The 16,491-nt window shown below is 40.4% G+C and overlaps 1 protein-coding gene across 1 annotated transcript in view; it reads left to right on the top strand.

Annotated features, from left to right (window-relative positions):
* CFAP44 (cilia and flagella associated protein 44) overlaps positions 1-16,491 on the top strand; it is a gene marked incomplete at both ends in the record, with an annotated part of 71,600 nt that overhangs the window by 26,126 nt on the left and 28,983 nt on the right. The window contains 7 exons of the mRNA XM_080919508.1: positions 4,811-4,956; positions 6,765-7,035; positions 8,254-8,309; positions 8,500-8,662; positions 10,164-10,294; positions 11,844-12,040; positions 14,495-14,669. Of these exons, the coding sequence (XP_080775634.1) occupies positions 4,811-4,956; positions 6,765-7,035; positions 8,254-8,309; positions 8,500-8,662; positions 10,164-10,294; positions 11,844-12,040; positions 14,495-14,669 (1,139 nt within the window). The remainder of the gene's footprint in view (positions 1-4,810; positions 4,957-6,764; positions 7,036-8,253; positions 8,310-8,499; positions 8,663-10,163; positions 10,295-11,843; positions 12,041-14,494; positions 14,670-16,491) is intronic.

Here is a 16,491-nt window from a genome sequence, read left to right as displayed (position 1 = left end):
TTTTTTCTTTTCTTGAACTTCATATAGTCTGTGAGTTGTTTCTGAAGTGTTCAGAGCTTTCTGGGGTTAATATCCCATTATCAGTGACTACATATTATGTCTGTTCTTTTGTGATTAGGTTATCTCACTCAGGATGATATTCTCTAGATGCATCCATTTTCTTAAGAATTTCATAAAGTCATTGTTTCTGATAGCTGAGTAGTACTCCATTGTGTATATATACCACAATTTTTGTATCCATTCATCTACTGAAGGACATCTGGGTTCTTTCCAGCTTCTGACTATTATAAATAGAGCTGCAATGAACATTGTGGTGCATATATCTTTGTTGTGTATTAAAGTGTCTCTGGGGTATATGCCCAGAAGTGCAATGAACATTGTGGTGCATGTATCTTTGTTGTATGTTGGAGCTTCTCTGGGGTATACGCCCAGAAGTGGAATATCTGGATCTTCAGGTAGTACTATGTCCAATTTTCTGAGGAATCGCCAGACTGATTTCCAGAGTGGTTGTACCAGTTTACAACCCCACCAACAGTGGAGAAGTGTTCCTCTTCCTCCACAACCTCACCAGCATCTGCTGTCATCTGAGTTTTGGATCTTGGCCAATCTGTCTGGTGTGAGGTGGAATCTCAGGGTTGTTTTGATTTGCATTTCCCTGATGGCTAAGGATGCTGAGCACTTCCTTAGATGCCTCTCAGCCATTCGGTGTTCCTCAATTGAGAACTTTTTGTTTAGCTCTGTACCCCGGTTTTTAATAGGGTTGTTTGATTCTCTGGTGTCTAGCTTCTTGAGTTCTTTGTATACCTTGGATATTAGACCTCTATCTGATGTGTGATTGGTAAAGATCTTTTCCCAGTCTGTTGGCTGCCGTTTTGTTTTCTTGACAGTGTCCTTAGCCTTACAGAAACTGCAATCTCATTAAGTCCCATTTGTCGATATTTGACCTTAGAGCATGAGCCATTGGTGTTCTGTCCAGGAAATTTTTTCCTGTACCTATGAGTTCTAAGGTTTTCCCTACTTTCTCATCTAATAGTTTCAGTGTCAAGTGTTCATTTTTTGCTGACTTATCTCTTCAACATTAAATCTGTATATTCACTTTGCCACCTGCATTTTGCATTCAAAATAAACATGCCCCACCAAAACTTGTTTCTAGTGCTGAGAATTGGACCTAGAACTTCATGCATTCTAAGAAGATGCTCTCTCACTGAGCTACAGCCACAGATCCTAAAACACGACTTTTAAACTACATTGAAAGCAAGTAAACATGGTATATTTCCTTCCTAATAATGAAGTCAATTGTCCTTTCACATACAAGGCCAAACTCCAAGAGTTACCAGGGATTCTTCCACTTTCTTGATCTTTTGATACCTTTAAAAAAGCATGTCTTCATAAACAACCAGCACATGGTTAGGGTTTATTAAAATCCTGTAGGATAACCTTTGTCTTTAGTAAAAATAATATTATGTTCCCTTATATTTAATATAATTACTGATGTGTTTTAGCTTACACCTCCCATCTTATTTTATTTATTATTTATTTATTATTATTCCTATTTGTTATGTCAATTCTATATTTATTTATTTTTCTTTACTTATCTAGTGGAAGCTTGGGCAGATTTTCCTTCTCTATATCGTTATTATTTATATTTTCTTTTGCTATTTCTAAGGATTACAATATACATTTGACTTATAGTTTTATATAAAGCTATTATTTGACTAATTGCAGAGGTAAAATTTTTTAGAAAGCTTTAATGTCAGATACAACAGAGATAACCTTATTCTGTTGTATATTTTTATCTGTTAGTCTATGTATGTATGTATGTATGTATATGTGTGTGTATGTATGTGTCTGTCTGTCTATCTGTCTATGTATGTATGTATCTATCTATCTATCTATCTATCTATCTATTTATCTATCTTGTCTTAGTTAGGGTTTTACTGCTATGAACAGACACCATGAGGAAGGCAACTCTTCTAAGAACAACATTTTTAATTGAGGCTGGCTTACAGGTCAAGGTTCAGTCCATTATCATCAAGGTGGGAATATGGCAGCATCCAGGCAGGCATGGTGCAGGGGGAGCTGAGAGTTTTTCATCTTCATCTAAAGGCTTCTAGAGGAAGACTGATTTCCAGGCAGTTAGTCTAGAGTGAGGGTCTTAAGCCCAGGCCCACAGTGACACACCTACTCCAACAAGGCCACACCATCTAATAGTGTCACTCCCTGGGCCAAACATGTACAAACCATCACACTATCTATCTGTCTGTCTATCTATCTATCATCTATCTATCTATCTATCTATCTATCTATCTATCTATCTATCTATCTATCTACCTATCTTTCTATCATCTACCTATTGATCATTCCTTGTACTGGTGATATGTGAGTGGCTGTGGCTCTCCATGTGCCACAGTGCTGAAGGAGTCAGTTCTGCCATTTTGCTTTGTCGAGGCAGCATCTCTCTTGCTTTCACCTTTCCCTTGTACTCCAGGCTTGGTGACCTCAGCTGACTCTCTAATGTCTTCCTGTACAAGTGCTGGGATTGCAGATGTGAGCTATCACAGCTGTCTTTTTGTGCATTCTGGGGAATTGGACTCAAGCCAAGGATCATTAGGCTGCTTAGCAAGCACTTCCATCTATTGAGCCATCTTGCCAGCTCATGCCTTATATTTATATATGTTTCTATTCCCAGAGAATAACTTATTATTGTTTTCAATTGCCAATACTACTCTGTTGTAATTCATGTCTACATCTTTTGTTTGAAAAAGTATTTTTAATGTATTTCTTTAAGAATAGTTTTGTTGATGATACTCTCTTTCTCTCTCTCTCTCTCTCCCTCTTCTTTCCCTCTCCCTGTCTCCCTCCCTCTGGCTTAAACTCTCTTTGCCACAGGCTTCTCCTCCCTCATCTCCTCCCAGATCTTCTCTACCTCCTGGCATTCTCAACTCTGTACCTTCTTCCTCTCCCTCTCTTAAAAATAAAGTCAAACAAACAGACAGGAATAAAAAACAACAAAACAGAAAAAGCACAAGAAATGAGTGTGTGTATATACACACACAAAACCTATAAAAACACACAATTAGAAACCATAGTATACAAGGAAAATACCAGGAAAGCTAAAACTTGCCTAAACAACACAATATGAAACGAAGTCTCTATAATACCCTTGGGTCCACTTTGTGTTGGTCATCTACTGCTGGTCATGGGGACTGCCCTTAAGTGTGGTTTGTATACTAAGTAGGTAGGACTCCACTGGAGAAACTAATTTTTCCTTTGTGAGTACCGGGTGTCGTTTGATTAGTAGTGGGAGCTTGGTGTAATTCCCATCATCCGGTAGATCCCCATTCCTCCTTTCCCCAATCTCTGACAGACATCAATCTACTCCCTGTCTCTATGACTTGTGCTTCTTTCTCATGTCGTGGCCTTTGCAGCTTGAACATCTTAATGTCTCCAGTTAATGTTTCATCCATTCCACAAAATATGTCAGAATATCTTCTCTTTTCAAAGCTGGATGTTACTGGGTTGTAAGCACTTATCCACATGTTTGCTTATCCATTCAACCACTGGCAAACACGTAGATCACGCCTACCCTTTGACTGATATGAATAATGCTTTGCACATATTGGGTTTCAAATCTCTCTCTGAGACTCTGCTTCTGATTTCTTCAGGTACACATACAGGAGAATTATTGGGCCATACGATAATTCTACTCTGTTTATTTATTTCAGAACTATCCCGTTTTCCACAGCAGGCGCACCATTTCATATGAACACCAAGAGCACAAAAGGGTTATAATTTCTCCACATTTTTGCATAGGCTATAATTTTTATTTTTGACTGTAGTTATCCCAAGGGGTGGGAACATGGTGCCCCACTGTAGCTCTGGACCTGCATCTCCTCAGTGACTGGTGGTGCAGAATGTCTTTTCCTGTGGCCCTTGGACATTTGAATTGCTTCACTAGAGAACAATCTATTCAAGTCTTTCTCTGTGTTGGTTAGGGTTCGGGTTAGGGTTAGCATTTAAGGAATGGTTGTTAGTGGGTTTTGATTCTCAATTGTGTTTAGTGTCTGCCATTGCCCAGAGTAAAAACGTAACTTTCTAATTCCAGGCTGATCATTTTCTTATGTTATTTACTGTGTCATTTCCTCATTATTTCATGTGGAGATGTTCAGGCATTTAATCCACCTCCTTTATTTACGGTTCCATCCTTACAGAGAAAGAAAACAAGTCAGAACAATGTAGCTGCTACAAATTACTAATACCTCCTCACTGAGTAGTGACATCCTTTCCCCTAAATTACTAATACCTCCTCACTGAGTGGTGACATCCTTTCCCCCCTAAATTACTAATACCTCCTCACTGTGTGGTGTCATACTTTCCCTCCTAAACTGCCTTTCCTGGAAGATTAATAGTGCTTAAAGTTACCCCACACTGAAAAGTAATTGTCAAAACAGTGACTGACAAAGCCTACTGTACTGATGTTATGCAGAACATCACTTCAAATCATAAAACACCATTAACTGGGTTCTCAGAGGTGAAATTTTCTTGTGTCAACTTTCTCTTGTGTTGATTTCTCTTGTGTTGTGATGATTAACAACTAATCATCATTATAATAATTATATAATTGCATATCAATGGGTAATGGAGATGCTTTGTATAAATAATATCTACCTTAAACCATCCAAAATAAACCAAACAGACAACAACAACAAAAAAAACCAAACCAAACCAAACAAACAAACAAACAAAAAACTCCAAGGAGTGAGGTGTGTACTGCGTTCACAAATCACCTCTTGTGCTTTTTATCTTCCAGGGCAAATATGATTCTGGTTTTCTATACCATTGTAAGTTTCCGTCGCATCTCAAAAGCAATGATTTCCAAAAACAGGAAGATGAACCATTCGATTTCCAAGTTCTTGAGGATACAGACGACAACCCCATCAAAACAATCACTTTCAGGTGAAGAAAACTTTACTAGATCTTTGAGTCGTCTGCGTTTCTGTGCACTCAGACACCTTGCCTCTTTTCCTTTTTCTGTAATGAGACATCCTGACAAAAACACCTGGAGAAAGAAAGGTTTATTTTAGCTCACATTGAAAGTCCAGTTCATCAGGGCGGCAGGGTGACACCACTTCGGAAGTCAGAAGGGGGGAGGGCCGTGAATACAAAGGAGCGGTCAGCCTGCTTTTCTCCAGAATCCCCCTGCTCTGGGAATGGCTCCACCCACAGTTAGTCTGGGTGTTTCCTTCTCCATTGGAGTCATTGAGATAATCCCTTACAGGCATGCCCTGAAGGCTGTCTCCCTGGAGGTACTAGACCCTTTCAAGCTGACAACAGAAACATTCATAACTACAATGGTTACTTCTTAAATATCTAGCCAAGGGAAAGTAAATGTTTCCAATGGACCAAATGAGCAAATAAAATGAAAGCTAGGCCTCGTCTTGAGATTTCATTTACACCCTGCAGGTTTTGTGTCAGGTGGTGTTGTATGGTAGTCTCTGTTTATCACTTAAGTCTGTCTTCACTGACATACAAAGATGTGACTTTATGGTATGCTAAGCAAGGACCAGGTTCATAGTGACCGAAGAAATGAGAAACCGAACTGATACCCATTTACTGAGTGAGAACCGCGCCCCAGTGCCAGTCCTTTCTCTGAGGCCTGGAGACGAGTTCAGACCCTCAAAGCATCTCTCCCTCCCTGTCTCCTCTGTATTAGTTTACTAGAGCTATTGTTGTGACAGCACACGTGAAATGTGGCTGAAACAGCAGGAACTTATATTCTTATGCTCTGAAGACCAGAGTGTCAAGGCTGTGGCCAAATGCAGTTTCTCATGCAGTCTTTCTGTGGCTTTCTCCTAAATGCCTTATTGTTGAGCCTTCTCTTGACTGTTCCTATGTGCAAGCTATCTATCCCCAGTGTCTCTCTATGGCTTAACTGTCCTCTCTTACAAGGGTACCAGCCAGAACGGATTAGGTCTTCTCCTTATACTCTCATTTTTAGCTTACTTACCTCTTTACAAGTCCTTAACTTGCAGTATAGTTACACTCCGGAGTATTGCGTGCAGTACCTGAACATATGCATTTTGGCAATGTGCAACCCAGCTCTTAACATCATTGCTATTCACAATTAAACATTATTTGGCTGAGAGATGGCTCAGTGGGTAAAGGTACCTGTGGCCAAGCTTGATGCCCAGAGTTCATTCCCTCAGACCCACACTCAGAAAAAGGAAAACCAACTCCTAGTTGTCCCCTGACTCTCAAAAACAGCTAAATAAATATGTCATGTCCTGACCAGCTTGGTCTTAGACAGGGGTGGGGTGGGGGGGGGTGGGGGGGGATGGTGAGGGAGTGCAGAAAGGACAGATACACAGTGAAGAGGGGACCAAGTGGGGTTCTCTGATCTTACTACTACCCAGCAGACTTGGGGCATCAGCATGGTTACTGGGCGAATAGTGTGTGTGTGTGTGTGTGTGTGTGTGTGTGTGTGTGTGTGTGTGTATGGGGGGGGTTGCCCACCTCTCCTTGGTAAGAGGTCTCTATTGGCCATCAGTCTTGGGCTATGAACACCTCTGAGAGGAAGGCACAGTTGTAGTTTTTGCATACATTGGCTTTGGCCTGTAGGCTTCAAAAGGCTATACTCATGTCAGAATACTCACTCACTCAGAATTTAACTCCTGGGTTGCCTTCACCCACCACATCAAAAGGGAAAAAAATTAAACATTATTTCAAGATTATAAAAAGAATATTTTACTCTTTTTATCTCATAGCAATGACCATACTATGATGTTCTGCGGAATGAGAAACGGAGCGATCCGGGTGTATGTCCTAAGTGAGAACGACCCCTTCCAGCTCAATTTGAAGGACTACTGGCATTTCAATGTGCATGACAATGACTATGGATCTGTTAAAGGAATCGTCTCTAGCTTTGATGACCAGTACTTACTGACTGCTGGGGAAGATGGGAATATCTTTGTTTTCGACATTTTTTCGGAATTTTTTGTCCAGATAGAGGCCAAAGCCAAAGTGCCATCTCCCAGGGTATGTAAGCAATTAGCCATTAAATAATAATAATGATAATAATAATAATGATAATGATAATAATAATAATAATGATAATGATAGAAGACTTTATTTTAATATAAAGTGATGAAGTACTGTTAAAGTCTTTCAATATTGAGAATAAGTTATATGTATTAGCCTCATAATATAATCTTATTGTCATCATAATATCTGTAGCCTATACCTTATAGCCTAGTCTTCCTATGACATTATAAATCTGACTTTCTGGAGCTTCTGTATTAAGGATTAACGTCACTGAACTCTTATTTTTATTAAAGTTATACAGCTCTTCACATTTAAAAAAGCCAAAGTTTCTTTTTCTCCTTCAAAATGGGCAATAATTTTCAGATCTATGTTTTTCCATTCTTGTTGATATACTCTAACAGACTTCTAAAGTTTTCTACAGGGCCTCCAACTTTCCTTAACATGTTAATCGCAGTTCTGACTACATCTTAAGAACTTCCCTATTCATAAGGCTTGTCACTCTGTGTCAGTGATCTGTCCTGTCTTCTGATTTTTCCTATCAAATCTTGTCCTCCTAGCACACCTGGTTATTTTTATTGAGCCCTAGACAGTGTATGTGAAAGTCTGGAGAGTTACCTTGATTCTTGGTGTGTTACTTTCACCTCCTAAAGATCTCTCTTTGCTTGTAGAAAGCCAGTAGCAAGTATAAACCACTTTAATCCAGTCAATAATGAGATAGGATTTGCAGTCAGGTTTTACTTCCTGAGAAGGCCATTTTGCTTCTGGTTTACTCACACAGCTAGAATATATCATGGTTTCTCTTTTTAAACATTTAAGTATATTCTCTGCTAACTTTATGTATTTATGTAATGCACTTTGGTCATATTGATTCACCTCTATCTCTGAAACACCTCCATTGTCCCCTACCTAATTCCCCTTTCAACATCATATCCTTTTTAAAATATTGTTATTAATAGAACCTTAAGTCCAGTTAGTGCTTCCCATATGCACATGGATGTGGTGACACCTACTGGGATATGGGCAACATGCCACCCACCCAGTCCACAGAGAAGAGTCACTATCCCTCAGCAGCCAGACACTGACAGTAGCTCCTCTGCTGAGGGTGAGGCCTTGGGGCCCCTCCTCTGTCCCAGATGGAATTTTGACTGGCTTAGTCTTGTGCAGGTTTTGTGTACAGTTGCTGAAAACAGATGTTTTTTTCTCTTTCAACAGTTTGGGATTGAATCAGAGCCCTCTCCAGAAGACATCGAAGATCCCAAAGCCTACAGGTATGAACAGTTACCATAGCTATTGATCAGGCCTAAGATTTTACCAGAACAAACAAACAAACAAACAAACAAACAAACAAACACCCTGAGCCTTTGCAGATGCTGACCAAACCAAATGAACTTCCAAGTTACTGAACACTAAATATCTCTCATGCCTAGAATGACAGGTATTTTCCGTGTCTGCTTTCAGTATTGAGAATGCCAGGAGGAAACGAGAGCATGATAAGTTAATGAAGAAAGTAGAGCAAGTAAAAGCTGAAAAGAGAGAACAAATCAGAAATTTGAGGAATGAGTTCTGGAAGCTGTTAGCACTGAATAAAGAGTTACCAGTGCATATGCAGTTCCAACGGACGGTGAGTCTAAATGAAGGACTTTTACTTTAACATGTTATTTCTGGATTGGGACTACTATTTGCCAACCACAATATGGGAAAAGTGTGGTTAGCTTCCATTGTCAACTTTAGACAGCCTAGAGTCACCTGCTAGAGTTTCAGCTGAGGGATTTCTCAGACCCAGACTGGCCTGTGCCACATCTGCCAGGGGCATTGTCTTGATGTCTTGAAGAAAGATACCCAGCCCACTGTGGGCCGACACCACCATCCCTAAGCAGGTAGTCTCAGGAGAAACAAGAACTGGATGAGTGTGAGGGAGAGAGCCAGCAGTAAGAACATCCCCTTGTGCTTCTTGCTTTCCTTCCTGCTCGAGTGCCTGCCCTGTCTTCTATCCTTAATGATCCACAACCTAAAAGTGTATGCTAAATAATCCAGTTCCTCCCCAAGTTGTTTTTGGTTGTGGTGTTTGTCAAAGCAACAGGAAAGCAAACTAGGACATCACCATTAAATCTTCTTTTGCCTGCAAAGTATTTACATCACCTCAAGGGCTATAAAACTTAACACAGTTGGGATGGAAGCCAATGAGCCTGCGCAACACAAAGTTTACCGCTTTTTCTGTATTCAGTAACAAAATAAAAACAAGAGTTGAAATCTGGCTTATCTGTTGGGAGGGTACATGAATAGTTTGACTCCCTGTTGTTTCATTTTAAATAATTCATTATGTTTATGGAAAAATCATGCCAGGGCTTTTAAAAGGTGACAGTATAGCTGTAGTTATGAGGACAATCACAAAAGTATTTAAGCCAATTTTATATTCATTTCTTTTGTGATTTTTACTGTAAAACTACAGTAAAACAAAACCTGCTAATAACTGGGATATGCTGTTCTTTTGTTCTTCAAAAGTTTTATGTTATGTACATGAGTGTTTTCTGCATGTATATTTGTGCATCATGTGTGTGTCTAATGTTCATGGAGGCCAGAAGAGGGTTTCAATTCCCTGGACCTGGGGTTACAGATGATTTTAAGTCAATATGTGAATGCTGGGTACCAAAGCCAGGTTCTCTGAAAAAGCAGCAAATACTCTTAACCATGGAACCATTTCTCCAACCCTTTATTTCATTTTAACTATTTCCTAAACAGAATCATTGTTAAAAGTTTAATAGAGGGCCTAAGGAAATGGCTTAGTCAGTATGAGAATTTCAGTTCAATCCACAACAGTCTCATAAGAAGCAGGCATGGTGGAGTGTGCTTATCATGCCAACACTGGGGAGGCAGAGACAGATATATCCCTGGGGCTTGTAAGCCAGCCAGCCTGGCCTAACTGGCAAGCTCCAGGTCCCAGTGAGAGACTGTCTCGAAAAAAGTGGCTGGCTTTTGTGGAATGACACCTGGCTTACATCTGCCAGTGTTTGTGCATGCATACACACACACACACACACACACACACACACACACACACACACAAAATGTAATTTAAAAACAAAAAAAGAACCTTTTTGATACAGAAACCTACTTAACTGCAGGATTTCAATATTGATGCCAAAATTCACGCTGAGATCCACAAGAAAACAAGTTATAAAATAGAACAAGTGGAAAAGGAACTAGCTTGGGAAAAACGGAAACATGAACTCGGCCTGAAGAAGCTCCAGGACAGGTGTGTCTGTCCTGCATATTCACATGTCTGAAAGCGCACTTTTGAATAGAGTTGTGTGTTGTGATGTCCACAAGGTGGCCAGATGAGCCATTTTGTGAAGTACCCAGGGAGTGAGTTGACACCTCAAGCAATCCCTCCTGCTGATGGTATCTTCCTGTGCTGTCGGCTCATCCCTTCTAGTTATAGGTTGGGAATTTGTCTAAAATGGTCATGCAGCTGTCTTTCCTCTTGTGTATGTGTGTGTGTGTGTGTGTGTGTGTGTGTGTGTGTGTGTGTGTGTGTGTCCATGGAGACCAGAAGAAGAGGGTGCTGGATTTCAGGAAGTTGGTAGTATGAGTGTTTGTTCCAGTTCTCTGCAATTATTCTTAGCCACATCTCTCCTTCCTCAAAATCCAGTCCTTCTACAGTGAAACGTTTGAGAATTACCCCTATTCAGCCTCCCAAAGTCTGCTCACTTCAGTGACCGCATACAAACAAATCTCATTGGTATACATTTATAAATACATGCGCGCGCACACACACACACACACACACACACACACACATGCATACATCTACACACATCATAGAGATTAAATACCCCAGTGAAGTAAAATTTCTTAAGTCTTTGGGAAATAAACGTTAAGTTTTCCCTTCTTTTTAGCTTAGGAATCCTGTACTTATTCACAGATATTTACATTTTTGTATAACTTATATAACTCTTACACAATTCATATAAATTACTGTCTATATAATGCCTAGGGCAGTGAATTACATATATCCAGAGTTTGTTGTGTTCTATCTTGTCATCAAGCAGGAGCTAACTATAAATTGTCACTTAGCACATATTAGAAAAATTTGATGGTGTAATGATTAATAATGGAATGCTTACTAGTTTTACTATAATTAACTTTTTATTACTTTTTAATCAAGTGCAGCCCAACTTTCATAGCACTCCAATGGTGTGGTTGATATTAAGATGAATGTAGGCACAGATAAGGCAAGGCCTGTGATTGGACAGTGAAAAAGGAAGACAGAGACAGAGTTTTGGAAAGGAGGAAAGAAGCCAAGATGGAGGAGGAGGAGGATGTCCTATCTCTGTGTGATACATGTCTTAACAGAGGTGGATTATTGTATGGTGATTTGTGTTGTCTAGGTGGGCAGATTGTATTATATCAGTTGGCTCTGAGTTTATTGTGTGGTTGTTTTGTGGAGTGAGACTTTACCGATATAGATCTGATTGATGAATTATAAGCTTCTAGAGTTTTGATTTTGTTTGGCTAGTGGGAATTGTGACAATAACCACAGGGGGATTCTGGGAATGTGAGCAGAGTTCATGGCAGAGAGTCACAGGAGGGTGGCTGCTGCTAAGATGAAAATACATCCTATATGGCTCTATGATGCTGGGCAGAGTGAGGGTTGGTGGCTCTTTTTTAATATTTACTGCTACATGATGGAATATATGTAGTTAAATTTTGAGCAGTACATAAACATATGTACTATGTGATCATTGCAAAAATGATCAAAATATTAACTATTGCAAATACCTATTCTTTTATTGTTTTTTCAGATTTCGTGAACCATTGGAAAGTGACACCATTGTGGTTTATGCCATCCAGAGTGACCACCAGATAGCCTCCTATAGGCTGGTGAAGCCCTCTAAATATTCCAAATTGAAACGTCCAAGTCAGTCTGAGAGAAGACCTAGCAAATTGGAGCGGTTTGAAAAGGAAGGGATAGGCAGGAAAGAAAGCCAGAAAGATGCAGGTGGGTGTCCAGACGACAGGAAGCTTTCAGTCCATGTCGATACAATTCCCAACAGACTTGACTTTTTATAGAAAAGGACTTTGACCCTGCTTTGGTGTCTGGAGCTCAGTTTGTCTTCTCTCCTTCCATGATCTTTCCCCTTGGAATAGGTAATCTTGCAAGTCAGGGCTATGTGGTATGGCTAAGACTAGATGCAGGCACACTCTACCAAGTGGGCAATGCCTGTTTTCTTATAGAATGTGTGCTGCTCAAGGTGGCCATGTTTCTCAGACCATGGATGAGAACACAGGATGTTGCAGCTTTCCTACCTCCCATATCCAAGTAGCCTCTGATGTTCTGTTCCTTCCATATTTCTGGTTCCCACCCAGAACGTAAAGCTAAGACACTGTATTTCAAACTGTTTTCCAAATAACATAAACAGAATTCAGTTGTAAACATAGTACTTAACCTCCTCCCCTCAGCCCCCATCCCCATCCCAGCAGCATGTTTTCTGCAGAAGGCTAGCAAGGGAGCCAAAGGAAGACAGCTTCTGGGGAGGAGAATGTGATGTCCGTCTGTCCGAGACTGACTTAATTCACGGAACATGATCACCTCCAGGTGCACCCCCCCCCTCTCTCTCAACAGAATAATATCATTCTTCTTTATATCTGAGTAAAGTGCAACTGAGTATTTGTAGCACACTTTGTTTTGATCTCTACTTTTTTTGAGCTCACTAGGAGTTGAGGCTGGCCTTCAACATTTGGTACCACTGCCTCCCTCTTCCAAGTGCTAGGATTATAGATGTGTCTGTCACACCTGGCTTATTACTCATTTTAATGTTTGTCTAAGAGTATATTTTTGTATACACTGAACATGAGAAGTCACTCCTCAATAGACACCTGTTCACTGGTAAAACCAGTTGTTTTAAAACTGTAGTTTCCATGCGAGGTGCTTCTGACTAATTTTTACACTTTTTCTTTTGTCCTTGAGAATTTTGTGAAAGAATATAATAAAATATGAGCTCTCATCCAATCATGTCTTTTTTTTTTTAAAGAGACCTACTAAGTGCAGTTACTGCTGCTCATATATACTTGGATATGGAGCCCTACAGTGGCCTTCCAAAAAAGGGTTTTGTTGTTGTTGTTTTTTATTTTTTTAAGTGGCCACAGCCTATTTCCTTTGGTATTCGGAGTGTCAGTTCAAACTCTGTGTCACACTATGATGCACTCAATCCTGTCTCTGATTCAGTGTTATGAACAGCAATCTCCTGTCTGTCAGCTCCATCATCATTCCCAGCCTTCCCTTAAGGAGCCGATAGTAGTATTATTTCTCCAGCTTCCTTCAGAGTTGAAGCTTACTCGGTTGATGCTGTGCCTTAACATTATCCTTTCCAAAAATTAAAATCAAAGGATATTTTATTGAAGTTTTTTTTTTGCATTTTTAAAGTTTCTTTTGCTTTTGGAGACTACACAGTGGCATCATTTGCCCCTTCCCTTTCCTCTCTCAAAACCCTCCCGCACGCCCTCCTTTCTCTCATTCAAGCTCATGACCTCGTGTCCATGGTTTCATACATACATGCACACACACATACAAAATCACAAGCTTCTCAGCCTGTCTGATACCCCTTATGTGTATGCCTCCAGGGAGGACCATTTGGCATTCGATAACCAATTGATGTGCTTTTCCCTGGGGAGGACTGTTTCTCCCTAACAGTTCTTAGCTGCCTGTCGTTCTTTATGTAAAACTGGGAACTCGTAACCTTTCCCCCATCCACGTTGGCATGTCTGTTGTCCTTGTTCAGTTGATGCTCAGGTTGTCCTTTATGGATGTAGCTCCTGACAGTCGTAGGAGAAAAGTCTCACAGCAAACTCCCCTGTCCTCTGGCTCTCTGTCCTTCTGCAATATTCCCTGAGCCTCAGGTATGGGAGCTGGGCCGTTATTTTGCCAACCTTTTAAATAGAAAACGATTAACAGCAATAATTATGCCGTATATTTCTGTTCTGATATTGCACTTAGAAATCGCAGACAACTTAATGATTGTCCGTCTTACAATTTTTGTAACTCAGTAATGGTGTGTAAGCATGCCTACCGGGCCATTCTGTTTTCCACGGTCAGTACAATATTTAAAAACTTGCATGAGATACTCAGAGTTTTATTGTAAAGTAGGCTCTGAGTGTTGGGTAGGCTAATGTAGATCTTCTGAGCATGGTATGCTCAGATATGAGTTTATTCTCTGGGACAGATTTCATAAATACATTTTAAAATCAGCCATTTTCAATTTACAGTGGGTTTATCAGGATGTGTCCCTGGATCAAAGGTCAAAGAACATCTGTGGTTCGGGGATTGAATTCATGGTGGCTCCATATTTTATCTTGATCATGTGTGTGTGTGTACACGTGTGTGTAGGTTGAAAACAGTATTTGAGAGGTATTTTTTTTTTGTCTTATAAGTGTTGAAAAGTAATTCTTTGTACAGGTGGAAGTATTAGCCTACAAGAAAACTTTCTAGCGGAAAAAAGAAGGAAGTTTCGGCCTAGAACTTTGAGCGAAATTATGGTAGAAAACCAAATCGAGAAAACAAGGAAACTTATCCAACAAGCTGAACGGGCTCAACATAAGATTCAAGAGCGCAAAAAGGAATGGGAGGAGCTGTGAGTCATGTGTGACTTATATTCTTATACTCGTAATTCGTGACCCCAAATGTAACTTTGCACATGTTGTGTTTGTTACCAGACAGGAGGGAACGGTGAAGGGGTAGCATCAGCAACACTAGGAAGTGACATTTCTAGAACCTTTAGTTTCTGCTTTAAAAAATTCTATTTGCTAATATAGTCAGAACGCTTTTTAAGGAGTGAACAGCTCTTTTCTGTCACACTATCGTAGAAAACACGATGTCAGTTGTTTGAATGAATGCCTCATTGTAAGATTGGCGGGTCCGATAGTGCTCGTAGGTTCCGTTTCCTGAGGACCGTCTCACCTGTGTTCTGTAATAACGGTGTATTCTTTTAGGAAACCGGCAATGCACAAGAAGTTTCATTCCTTCGTATGTCTTCAGTGCTCCGTGCCCTTTGGGGCTTGGTCCCAGTCACCCTGAAGAGTGTGAAATGATGTTTTGCTGTGGTTTGGGTTTATATTTCCCCGATGGCTAGTGATTCTGAACAGTTTGTGTTTTGCTTTCTTACTGTTCTTTGCAACACTCTCCCAACATGTCTTGGAACTCACTGTGTAGACCAGTACGGCCTCAAACTCAGAGAGATACTCTTGCCTCTGTTTCCTGAGTGTTGGGATTGAAGCCACTTGGTGCCTTCTTTCCGTTTTTTAAATATATCCAGTGGGCATTTGGGTATCTTCATAGGAGATGTGTCTCTTCAGCTTCTTGCTCATTTCCAAACTGGCTAATTGGACCTATTTTAATATCATAAACAAGATAAGTTCAACTCCATATGAAAACTCTACTTTCAAGTTTTGTTTATTTATTTATTTGTGTGTGTGTATGTGTGTGTGTGTGTGTGTGTGTTGGGATTTGTGTGTGTGTGTGTGTGTGTGTGTGTGTGTGTGTGTGTGTTGGGATTTGTTTGACTGTTTGAGTATGTGCTTGCCATCTTCACTCTTCTCTGGTAGCTCAGGTTGTGCAGTCTATCCCCATAGGACTCAGAGAGAGCAGTCCACTGCAGATTCTGCTTGGCAAAGCAGACCAGCCCATTCCCTACCCTAGAAAATGCTGAAAGCAGGGATCTTATCCATGGGCCAGAGGCTGACTTCAGTGAGGGTTTCTCATTTGCCTGTCCTGCAGGAGCCTTGGACTACCTGAAGGGTTTCCCGTAGAGAGAAAGTGAACTTTGCAGCGTCAGCGTTCAGTGTTCCTAAGCCAGGAGCTTTTCTGTTCTCTTTTCCATTCTGTTCCTAGCCGACTCTTTCATTTTGCCAACCTCACTTTGCATTAAAGATGGATTCGGCGTTACTAATTTTATTTTATTTTTTGCCTTTTATTTCTTATTTTTCTTCACTTTATTGCCTGGGACATGCTACATTATGCTGGCTGAAAATAAAGAGCCTAGACATTCTTGTTTCTCTCTAGCGTTAGGGAGAGTCACTCCATCCCTTGATGATTTTAAGTTCACTTTTCTATTGTGTTGAATAAATTCTCTTTTATTCCCAGCTATTTTATTCCTTCGTGCATTCTCAAGATGCTCCGCTGTCTTTCTCACACCACTCATCTCCGGGTTGGGATCACAGGCTGGAGCCCTCGGATTGGAATCACAGGCTGGAGCCGTCAGGCCGGGCTTGTTCTCCACCTTAAAAATCAAGCCTAGATGCTGACTTTTATAACGTGTCTTTTTTTTTTTTTTTTTTTTTTTACATTTATCTGTTAACTGCAGGAGGGGTGTGACATAGTGCACGTGTGAAGATCACAGGGCAATTGTGGGGATTTGTCATCTCCTAATGCTAATGGGGGTCTGGAGACTGACTTCA

Source organism: Micromys minutus, assembly GCF_963924665.1.
Source record: "Micromys minutus genome assembly, chromosome: 7".
Taxonomy (NCBI): Eukaryota; Metazoa; Chordata; class Mammalia; order Rodentia; family Muridae; genus Micromys; species Micromys minutus.
The sequence above is the reverse complement of the archived record's forward strand: the minus strand, read 5'-3'. Positions and strand labels throughout refer to the sequence as shown.